Raw genomic sequence first — 11,417 nt, 5'->3', positions numbered from 1 at the left:
AGCGCAGCGGGCAGCATAGCGCGCGTGACGTCATCGCGAGGCGCCGAGCGAGTCTAGAGGGAGCCTTGACCTCTCCGCGTGCGGAGCTGCGCCCCAATGCTGCAGCTACTCCGGGCGGGGGCGCGGGCCTGCCTTCGGCCCACCGGCGGCCGGGTGAGGCCGGGAACTGGGGGTAGGGTCAGAGGACAAAGGTTGGTTGGTCCAGGGTCGTCTCTCACTCTTGTCCACCATTGCAGGGCCTGAACGCGCTGGCCGAAGAGGCAGGGCAGCATCTGGAGAAGCCAGAGTCGTTGGCTAGAGCGGGTGAGGTTGCCGGGGACGACGCCTCAGGTGGGTCAGCGACCGGGAGTTCTGACCCTTGTCGCTGACCTCCCAATCGCTCAGGTCCCCAGGTACCGGTGCTGCATAAGAGCGACTTCCCGGTACCCGTGCACCGGCGTCCAGTGCAGGCCTGGGTCGAGTCCCTGCGGGGTTATGAGCAGGAGCGTGTGGGTCTGGCCGAGCTGCACCCTGACGTTTTCTCCACGGCGCCCAGGTGAAGGGGAGTTGAAATGGTGAAATGGGTGGCAGAGGGACGAGAAACGCGGGTTTAGGAATCAGGATGACCTGGGCTTGAGACTCAGTTTCTCTACCTGTCAAAGGGGATGATGGTTTTCCTGCTGTAGAATTGTGTGAGGTTGAGAGCTGAGAGGTAGCATTCTCTCGGGGTTAAGGATGCAAAACTTCTGGGTTCCAGTCCTGCCTTCTCCCTTTGTGGTTTACCATCTCCATTCTGTCAAACTTTGAGAGGTTGCTGTGATGATTAAATGAGTTAATTATGGCACATAATAAATTCTATAGAAATGTTGATTATTGTTGTTGTGATTGGTTTTTGCAAAAACTGTCATTAACAATGCCTAAATATTGCTATGTGCCTGACACAGCCTATTTGCATTTTGGTGAACTAGGTCTCATAGCAACCCTAGGAAGAAGAGGTTCTGTTATCCTTATCTTGCAGATAAGGAAACTGAACACAGACAGGTTAAGAAATTTGTCCAAGGTCACACAGCTGCTAAGCTTTACAGCCAGGATCTCAATCTTTGTGGCCAACTCCCAGGACTGGGTTATTGCTTGCCAATGTGTATGATGCCTCGTATGTGCATGGTGTCTGGCAAATAATAAGTGCTATTAATTCATTGCAGTTATTTGTGTGGTTTGCCCCTGCCATTACAGAGCACCAATGTAGTAGAGGGTGACAAAAAAATTAAAACACTATATATATATATATATATGTGTGTGTGTGTGTGTGTGTATATATATATATATATATATATATATATATTTTTTTTTTTAATATCTGAAGCACTTACTATGTGCCAGATTCCATTCTAGGTGTAGTGAATGAGCACTGATATCGCTTACAGTCTAGAGCAGGGGTCAGCAAACTTTTTCTGTAAAGGACCAGATAGTAAATATTTTAGGCTTTGCAGACTATAATGTCTCCATGGCAACTCTTCATCTCTGGCAATGTAGTGCAAAAGCAGCCATAGATAGTATGTAAACAAATGAGCATGGCTGTGTTCCAATAAAACATTTACAAAAAGAGGCAGCAGGCCGGATTTGGCCTACTACCCATAGTTTGCCAACCCCTGGCAGACTGCCGTGGCAGCCATGTCCAATGTAGGCAGGCACATAGTGTGAGTAGCCACATAATATGTAACTTAAGTTTCTTCTGGTAGCCACCACTGGCCACATTTTAGGTGTTAAGTAGCTACACATGTGCCCAGTGTCTACCATATGGGGCAGTGAAGGGCTAGAGAGGCAAACTACTTCGTAAAGAAGGTGGCATTAAGTAAGTAATGGTAGGAAAAAAGTAAGGTGAGAAGGAGGAAGGGGCGGCTCTCTCTTTCGCAAGGGCACTGCTCTGGGAGATACTGTTTGGGCTGAGACCTGTAGGCTGAGAAGGAACCAGCCAGGGAAAGAGCATTTCAGGCAGAGGGAACAGCAAGTGCAACGGTGTGGAGGCCAGACTCCATTTCACAGAATGGAATGGATTGGAGCCAGAGTGCTGTTAGCTGGGTTCGGAGAGGGGCAGGTGCACATCACACAGGACCCTGGACGTGGAAGGCAGGAGCCTGGGTTTTCACCTAGCGTGGTGGAGGCCATCGGAGGGTTTTACGTGGAGGCAGACCTCTCATGTCTGCTTCCTCCACAGGTTGGATATCCTGCACCAGGTTGCTATCTGGCAGAAGAACTTCAGGAGAATTGTGAGTGTCCTGAGAGGGATGAGGTGGGGAGAAAGAGGCAGAGGAAGCTTGGTGTGCTGGGCTCAGGCCCTCTTCTCTCTCCCGAACCATTCACTGATGGGTCATTTGCCAGGCATTTTCTGCACATCCTCTGTGCACTGGGCATTGTGCTAGTGGACGAGACAGGCAAGATCCCTGCCCTCATGAAGCTATCTTGTTGGAGAGGTAAATGTGAATCAAGTAGTCATATCTATAAATAAAAGTATAATGAGGGAAGTTGTCCCAAAGAAAGGGGCATTCAACCTCAGGTGTGCAGCAGGAGCTAACTCGATAAAGGGAGTAGTGGGGCTGGAGTGGAGGTAGTAGCAACAGCACATGCAAAGGCCCCGTGGCAAGGACCAAAAACAGCCCAGTGTGACCATAGAGGTCAGCAGGAACAGTGGTGAGGACTTTGGATTTTATGCCAAGAGCATCGAAGAAGCCGTTATCAATCAGGGTCTCTCTGCCTTCCATCTGCCCACCTCAGAAGTCCAGCGAGCCCTCCCCTCTGCCCACACCCTGGCTCCTGGTTGTTCTGGGAATGAAGTCATCAGCCTGGCATTGGAAGTCCCTCATGATCCCCCACCTGCACCTCTCCCGAATTCTCGCCATGTCTTTCCCCATGCCCCACCTTCCTTTTAGGTGCAGCCGCATTAAAATCATTCCCAAAATACTGAGCAGCTATGATATGCCAGGCAGCAGAGCCGCTCACTTTCTGAGGCTGACATTCTGGAGTGGAGGAGGGAACTCTTGATTTCTTTATCCTTCCTGCCCTCCAGAAGTGATCTGTGCTTGTCACAATGGAACCCCAATCTCTGTGCCTCCTGTCGGGCTCCCTAGCAGCAGGCCAAGTCCACCCAGGTTGCTGCTATATCCTTGGGTCAGGTGCCTTTTGGCTGCGATGGTATCTGCCTTATGAACTTGACCCCACCCTCACTTTGCGCCCACAGAGCTATGCCAAGACCAAGACTAGGGCTGAGGTGCGGGGTGGTGGCCGGAAGCCCTGGCCACAGAAAGGCAGTGGGCGTGCAAGACATGGCAGTATCCGCTCCCCGATCTGGCGAGGAGGTAAGCGAGCAGGGCAGGGAGGGGGCTGTGGGTAAACACAGGATCTGGTGTTTCTTCACACACGAGGCGTGTTGTCTCTTTGGTCCCATTCCCTCCACCTTATCAGCCTTCCTGGGCAGGGGCAGCAGGACTTAGGCCGCTATAGACCTCACTGCCCAGGTGCGGGCGGAGATCTGAGAGTCGTCCACTTTTCCCCATTTCCCCCACCCACCACCCCACCAGTTCTGGTCTTGGCCTCTCTCCTCAGACTGCTTCCCAGCTCCTGCAGCTTTTTAAAGAAGTCTGAGCTTCTTACCTTGGCATTCCAGGCACTGGTGGTTGCAGACCCCTCCTCTTGGTCCTCTTCACACCCTCTGTGACCAAGTAGCACTGACTCCCATTTGCCTGGCCAACTCCTGTCATCTTTCTGATGTGTTTGGGCCACATCTTCTCCAAGAAGCCCTCCCTGACCTTCTTTGGATCCTCCGCCCCCCACGACCCCTGTGCTGTCCTTCCTAGCTCTGATTCCCTCTGCATGCAAGCCTCTGTCTGAATATGAACAGCATGAGGCAGGGATCTTGTCCATCTTGTTCCCTGCTGCACTTCCAGGGCCTAGCAGAGGTTGAACACACAAGTAGACAGTCGTCACTCAGGGTTTGATGGCTGAGGAAATGGAGACTCAGGGAGGTGAAGTCACCTGTGCCAGGTGATGCTCAATCCAGCCTTCCCTATACAGCCCTACCTGAGACTGCCCTCTTTGATGGAGTTCAGCCTGGCTGCTGGCAGCCTCCCTACCCCCACCCCCACACCAGCCACTGAGGCAAATTTCTGACCTCCAAGCCCAGCTGGGGCTCTCACCTATTCACACACCTCTGTCCCTGCAGGAGGCGTTGCCCACGGCCCCCGGGGCCCCACAAGCTACTACTACATGCTGCCCATGAAATTGCGGGTGCAGGGCCTCAAGGTGGCCCTGACCATCAAGCTGGCCCAGGTAAAGCCCCGACCCACCAGTCGCCACTAGGGTCCTGGGGTGTGGGCTGGGAGCTATGGGGATGGAGGAGAGGGTCTCAGACCACCTGTCCTGTCCTCCCACCAGGACGACCTGCACATTGTGGACTCCCTGCAGCTGCCGACTGAAGACCCCCAGTACCTGACGGAGCTGGCCCGCTACCGCCGCTGGGGGGATTCCGTGCTGCTGGTGGACTTGTGAGGGTGTAGGGTAGATGGGGGAGGGGCTGGGCTCCATCCTCTACAGGGCTCACCTCCTGGCCTCTGTTTCAGAGCACATGAGGACATGCCTCAGAACATCGTGGCAGCCACCTCCAGGCTCAAGACCTTCAACCTGATCCCAGCTGTCGGTGAGTGAAGGGCGCCGGTCCATCCCCAGGTCCCTAGATAGAGAGTGCACGGGCCAGTTCAAATCCTGTATCTGCCTCTCAGTCACGCCCACAGTCACTGGCCTTGGGCAATGATCACACCCCACCCCCACCCCCGACCCTTAACTGGCCCAAACAGCATCAGAAGAATGATATCTTTCTTTCATTTTTCTCCCCTTCTTACACCTCCCCACCCCACTCCGGTTCAAGTGTTGTTTCTTAGTCTAGTTGTATAGGACACAGCTCCCTGGCCCATGCTGGTGTTATGAGCCTTGTGCTCTCCCTCGCTGAGGCAGTTGGTCACCGGTCATCAGTGGGCGAGCTCTTGCTGGCTGCCAGCCACTCACGCTGGCACTGGCCGCTCACAGCAGCCCATAGCATCCCACGGCAGCTTATGCCAACCTCTGGCTGCTCATGGCAGCCCAGCTCCAGAGAGAGCCGTTCACAATCTTAGTAGAGGGCGCAGCTCACTGGCCCATGTGGGAATTGAACCGGAGACCTCGGCGTTAGGAGCTCCAACCACCTGAGCCACCGGGCCAGCCCCTGATATCTTTCTTAAATGCTCTGAGATTGCATCTGTCCAAGCTCACTCAGGTCCCAGTGTGGGGCAGGAGTGAATGTGAGGGCCCATAGGCTTGTCCCTGCCTGGCTCCTCACTCAGAGAGGCGGAAAGATAAGATCAGGCCTGTCCTGGACATGTCACACCCGTCATCGCATTGACTGATCCCCAGAGCTCTCTCCTGGCCTCCTCACTGCATGTCTAGCTGCCTCCTGGACAGCTGTACATGGGGGTCTCATAGGCATCTCTGTATCTCCTTCCTTCCAGTGGCTCAGGCCCCATAGCATGCCATCACCCTCCACTCCTCGGTCAGTTCACCAAGTCTCACCCAATCAACTCTGTCTTTAAACATACCCAGAATCCTGCCACCTCTTAGCACCCTGGGCCAGCCCCCGCCCCTTCCTGCCTGGACCAGTGCAGATGCCTCTGGCCTCATCCCCATAGTCTGTTCCCCCCACGGCAGCCAGAGGGCGCCCATGAACACAGCTTGGTGCACATCCCTCTACCCACAGCCATCCGTGGCTCCCACTGCACTGGGGAAAAGCCCAGGTCCTCCCTGAGGCCCACCAGATCCTCCCACCAGATGACCTCCCTGTTCTCTCCTTACCCTTCCCTTCTCCCTCTCTGCCCCTTGCTCACTAACGGCAGCCACACTGGCCACCCTCAGTACCTTGTGTTTATTCATCTGTTCTGTCTATAGTCTGTGTCCCCCCACTGGAGTGTGAGGTGGGAATCATGGCTGAGCAGAGGGCAGAATGCAGAGCGTACGTGGGAGGCTCTCAGTCAGAAATTGCCAGGCTGAGGACAGTCCTTTGCCCAGGGTCTTCCGGGCGGTGAGCGGCTGAGGCAGGGTTTGAACCCAGGCCGTGGGGCTCATGACTCCACGCCAGCCCATGGTGTCTCTGTAAGGGGGAGTGCTTCCCGGAGTAGGGAAAGGGGCTGCAGATGTGGGGTGCAGCCCCGCTGACTACACCCCCCACCCTGCCCCTCAGGCCTGAATGTGCACAGCATGCTGAAGCACCAGACGCTGATCCTAACCCTGCAGACTGTCGCTTTCCTGGAGGAGAAGCTGCTCTGGCACGATTCACGCTATACACCCCTCTACCCCTTCCATCTGCCCTACTGTGACTTCCCCTGAACCCCCACCCTGCACCCCCAGGGCCCATCAGCTGCCCTCCTTCCTGCACTGCTCTCCATGCCAGGTGCCTGCTTTGAGCCAGGCCAAACTCCCAGTGGTTTGGGGGCCTTGCACCCACCCTGCAAGAGTAGCACTGCCCAGACCCCCTCTTTGCCAGTAGGAGGCTGAGCCCACGAAGAGTGGCCCGGCAGGTGTCATGACTGAAAAGGGGAAACTTGGCGGAGAGCCTGACCAAGCTCCTGTCCCAATTCTCTTTTCTGTTTTTAAGATAAATGTTATTTTTTAATCACAGAGGAGGAATAGAAAAGCTTTTTGCGATGTTGTGAATAATTCCGTCTGGCAAGTCGAGTTTTCTCCCCAGTGATGAGCACCGCCAGCACCTCTCCTCAAGGGGCGACCTTAGCGCTGTGTATAGAAATGACCCAGCATCAGCTTCCCCAGGGTGAGGCAGGCTCCAGGAGCTCGCAGAGGAGCGTGGGTGCAGCCCATCCCTAGGAATCTGCTCCTGGCACCTCCTGGCTCCTGGGCACGTCATCATGTACTCACATCCCTGACGGGCTCTGTGGTCCCACTTCTTATGGTCCTTCAGTCCGACGTGCAGGCTTGATTCCACAAGTAGGTCCCATATGTAGACCTGAGCTTCCATCACAGTGATTTCCTTTGAGCACAGTCAGAATCAATGTGGTCAATAAACGAGTGAAGAAACGTTTTTTAAAACACCAACCGGTACCTTAATTCTTGAGTCTGCTGATACCATTTGCCCCCCCCCAAAGTTAATTTAAAAAAAAAATCTATTGGGGAATATTGGGGAACTGTGTTTTCTCCAGGGTCCATCAGCTCCAAGTATTTGTCCTTCAATCTAGTTGTGGAGGGCACAGCTCAGCTCCAAGTCCAGTTGCCATTTTCAATCTTAGTTGTAGGGGGCACAGCCCTCCATCCTATGTGGGAATTGAACCGGCAACCTTTCGTTGAGAGCTTGCGCTCTAACCAACTGAGCCATCCAGCTGCTCCCAAGTTAATTTTTTTAATAGTTACAACACAGACTATAAAATAATGTGGTCGATCTCTTTAAAGTTGGCCAGAACTGCCGTCTGCATGTGCTGGCTAGGCCAGGCGGCCACAGTGACCACCTATCAGCTGGGCTGTGCCTTGCCGCAAAGATCTGAAATGCCTCTTTTGGGAGTGCTTCAGAGCTCCCAAGACATTCTTTGAAAATCCTCAATGAAAATAAATTTTGATCCTTAAAGTACCAGATTTGACTTAAGTAAAAAAGAAAAAGCCATTTGGAGCCAGCAGTGAGAAAGGGTGCAGAGGCTGAGCAAGAAATGCTGTGTATGCTTGAGCCAAACTGTTACCTGCCTCTTCCTGTGCCTCTGGCCAGCCCCATGGGGCATCAAGTCCTAAAGTAAGACCCAGCTGTTGTCCTGACAAGGCCCAGCCTAGTCTAAATAGTTGTAACTAGGAGTAATATGGCTCAGTTGTCTACATCACAGCCATCAGAAACTGAGACCAACCCTTGCCCATATGGCTTTTCAAAAAATAGACCAGAACCCTCGTTCTCCCTCAGCCAGATCAGGATGGAGAAAAGCATTAAAAAGAAAAAGAAAAAATCCAATGTCCCTAACGGGCTTTTAAATAATAGGGGGATGGGAGAGTATGTGCTCAAGCTGCCATAACAAAGTATCACAGTTGGGGGAGGGGAGAAGGGCAGGAGGGGCTTCACCAACAGAAATGTATCAGCTCAGTGCTGGAAGCCAGAAGTCCCAGATGAAGTTGTCATCAGGGTTGGCTCCTGAGGCTGTGTTGGAGAATCTGTCCCAGGCCTCTCTCCCAGCTTCTGGCAGTTTGCTGGCAATCTTTGGTGATCCCTGGCTTCTGGCAGCCTCACTCCAAACTCTGCCTCATCTTCACACGGTGTGCTGTGTGTGCACGTCTCTGTCCAAATTTCTCCTTTTTATAAGGACACTGGTCACGATGTCTTTAAACATACCCATTAGGGTTAAGGCCACCCTAATGACCTCATCTTAACTTGATCATCTGTTAAGGTTTCCGGGCAGGAATTCTCACCCTTTCTCAGGAATTTTTTTCACTTTCTCATTCCCAAATCCCGAGATGTAAACTTTTCTGTTCTCCGCGATGAATCGTTTCTACAAAGTGACAGCCGATACTACCAACCACCTGGGTTCAAGGAGCCGATTTTCCCGATTTCCCGACCAACTTTTCTCGGGATTCAGGAACAGAAAAGCGAAAAAAAATTCCCGAGAACGGGTGGGAATTCCTGCCCGGAAACCCTAGTGGAGACCCTATTTCTAAATAAGTGTACATACACAAGTACTGAGGGTTAAGACTTCTTTTTTTGCAGGGAGAAGAAACAGTTGAACCCATGACAGGATATATGTAAGGGGAGAGAGATAGAACAAGACTGGCCGTGAGAACTGTGGAAGCTGTCACATGTGGCTTCAGCATATGCCCTCTTTGCTGTTGAGAGCTTTCGCTGTAGTAAAAAGCCTTTTTTTTTTTTTTTAAGAGATAGGTGAACACAGTTTTTCAGGGGGAGTTGTTGCTACCTGCAAGTCCCCATGTCCCCCTCTTGGGACAGGGGCTAACCCAGAGATGGAGGGGACTTCGCTGCCTTTGAAAAGTGCCCTTTTTAAAGGCCACCCATGCTGATTCAGGCTGGGAAAGGTATAGTGAGCGGATGGCGTTGGGATCTGACTCCCAGAAAACCCAGAGGGCGAGAGGCAAGAGACTCTGATGGTGGAGCCAGGTCTGCTTATTGGTGGTCGACCTGGAGGCCCCCTGGGAGAGACGAGAGGATAGGCCCAGACCCCAGGGACTGAAGAAAGAGCCAAACCCAGCTTACAGATGCACCACCCCAGAGAAGGAGTTCCAAAGAGCCCCCCAAAACATAGCCACTAAATCCACGGAGGGGCACCACTTTAACACTCTGCTGCGTCATCCGAAGAGGGTAAAGCCATCAGCCAAGGAGAAACTGCCTCCCTCTCTCCTGTCCCCTCCTCCCAGCACCTGGGCAGGAGGGACCCAAAGCTGGTGAAAGGGGGCGAGGTGGACACGAAGAAGGTGAATGGCATAGGGACCTTCTCCCTACTGAGGCCTCTGGTCTGGAGGGGCCTGATTCGGGACTCCCATATGACACCAAGTCAAGTTCCAAAGATTTGAATGTCAGGCTGATCTGGGCCTAAGTCCCCCGACAAAATTCTCAGCCAGAGCAGGGAAAGATTCCACCACAGAATAAAGTGGTGGAGGGAGAAGCAAGCAAAGTTGTGTTTTGATGACATCCAAACACCACGAATTTTTCCTTTACATGCTATAGCCTCTAGGGAGAGCTGTAATGCCAGAATAAACAAGATCTGTGGAAACCCAGAAGAGGAAGCATATATTTCTGCCTAGGAAGTGTGGGGGAGATTCTCATAGCTGAGTGCTAAGGAAACAAATAGTAAATACTGCCTGTTCTCATGCCGCACTTGGCTATGCCAAGTGCTACACAATAGTCTTATTGAAATCTCGCATCCACCCTTTGAGGTATATGTTATCATCCCAATTCTACAACTGAGGCTGGTCCAGTGCAAGCAGGGGAAGTGGCTTGCTCAAGGTCACAGCTTGTGGCAGGTGCTGTCAGCACCCCGACGGGCCACATCCTCTCAGCACTCGCTGTCCCAGGCATACCCCAGCTTCCTATACTGCAGGACCATGCTGGGCTCGCCCAGTGGACAAGTCAGAAGGACTGGGGAACCACAGTGAGATACCACTTCCCACCCATTAGGATAGCAATAATAATAATAACAACAGAAAATAAGTATTGTCAATGATGTGGAAAATGGGAGCTCTTGAACCCTTGTCTCCATTGCTGGTAGGAATGTAAAATGGTGCAGTCACTGTGGAAAACAGTCTGGCAGGCCCTCAAAAAGTTAAACGTGGAATTACCATGTGACCCAACAATTCCACTTCCACATATTTACCCAAAAGAAACTGGGGAACCACAATGAGATACCACTTCCCACCCATTAGGATAGCAATAATAATAATAACAGAAAATAAGTATTGTCAATGATGTGGAAAATGGGAGCTCTTGAACCCTTGTCCATTGCTGGTGGGAATGTAAAATGGTGCAGTCACTGTGGAAAACAGTCTGGCAGGCCCTCAAAAAGTTAAACGTGGAATTACCATGTGACCCAACAATTCCACTTCCACATATGTACCCAAAAGAACTGAAAACACGTTCATACAAAAACTCATACATGAATGCTCACAGCAGCATGATTCACGACAGCCAAAAGGTAGGAACAACACAAATGTCTATCGACTGATGAATGGACAAACTGTGATATATCCTTGCAATGGAATATTATTCAACTATCAAAAGCAAAGAAGTATACCCAGAAGAACTGAAAACAGGAACAATGCAGCATTATCACAATAGCCAAAGGTGGAGACAGCCTAAGCAACCATCTACAGATAAATGGATAAACACAATGTCATATATCCTCATAATGGAATATTACTCAGCAAAAAAAGGAAATAAATACTGATGCATGCTCTGACATGGATGAATCTTTATGCTAAACATTATAAACATCACGCTGAGTGAAAGAAGCCACATATTGTTCAATTCCATTTATATGAAATATCTAGAATATGCAAATCTATAGAAAAAGAAAGTATGTTACTGGTTGCCAGGGGCTGGGGAGTAAGGGTATGGAGAGGTACCAGGTTTCTTTTTGGGGTGATGGAAATATTCTGGAATAAAATAGCGGTGACAGTTGTACAAGATAGTGAATATACTAGATAACCCTTTAAAGGCAAAAATGTAATGTTATGTGAATTTCTCTTATTCATATATATATTCATATATATACATATATTCATATATATATGAAATTGGTACAGCCACCATGGAAAGCAGTATGAAGGTTCCTCAAAAAATTAAAAACTGAACTATCATATGATCCAGCAATTCCACTTTTGGGTATTTATCTGAAGAAAATGATACCACTATCTGGAAGAGATATCTT

The 11,417-nt window shown here is 51.0% G+C and overlaps 1 protein-coding gene across 2 annotated transcripts; it reads left to right on the top strand.

Moving 5' to 3' along the window:
* Positions 1-12: 12 nt before the first annotated feature.
* On the top strand, positions 13-10,990 carry MRPL4 (mitochondrial ribosomal protein L4). 2 transcript variants are annotated; one of them, XM_033134043.1, is made up of 9 exons: positions 13-153; positions 237-303; positions 385-535; positions 2,195-2,246; positions 3,215-3,332; positions 4,196-4,302; positions 4,408-4,517; positions 4,593-4,669; positions 8,747-10,990. In XM_033134043.1, exons 1-9 carry the CDS (start codon positions 97-99, stop codon positions 8,761-8,763), a joined length of 756 nt encoding a protein of 251 aa, XP_032989934.1. In that variant the 5' UTR covers positions 13-96; the 3' UTR covers positions 8,764-10,990. The 2 variants fall into 2 exon arrangements, with proteins under 2 accessions (XP_032989934.1, XP_032989933.1); XM_033134042.1 differs by lacking the exon at positions 8,747-10,990 and adding an exon at positions 6,239-7,107.
* The last annotated feature ends 427 nt before the right edge of the window (positions 10,991-11,417 follow it).

This window comes from Rhinolophus ferrumequinum, chromosome 18, assembly GCF_004115265.2.
Source record: "Rhinolophus ferrumequinum isolate MPI-CBG mRhiFer1 chromosome 18, mRhiFer1_v1.p, whole genome shotgun sequence".
NCBI lineage: Eukaryota > Metazoa > Chordata > Mammalia > Chiroptera > Rhinolophidae > Rhinolophus > Rhinolophus ferrumequinum.
Note: the sequence above shows the minus strand (reverse complement) of the source record. Positions and strands in the feature narration are given on the sequence as shown.

Excerpts from the sequence above, each read along its gene's own strand:
- MRPL4 (XM_033134042.1), top strand. The coding sequence starts at position 97 with ATGCTGCAGCTACTCCGGGCGGGGGCGCGGGCCTGCCTTCGGCCCACC. Across the intron at positions 4,518-4,592 it reads TCCGTGCTGCTGGTGGACTT|AGCACATGAGGACATGCCTC; the intron begins GTGAGGGTGTAG and ends CCTCTGTTTCAG. Across the intron at positions 4,670-6,238 it reads CAACCTGATCCCAGCTGTCG|GCCTGAATGTGCACAGCATG; the intron begins GTGAGTGAAGGG and ends CCTGCCCCTCAG.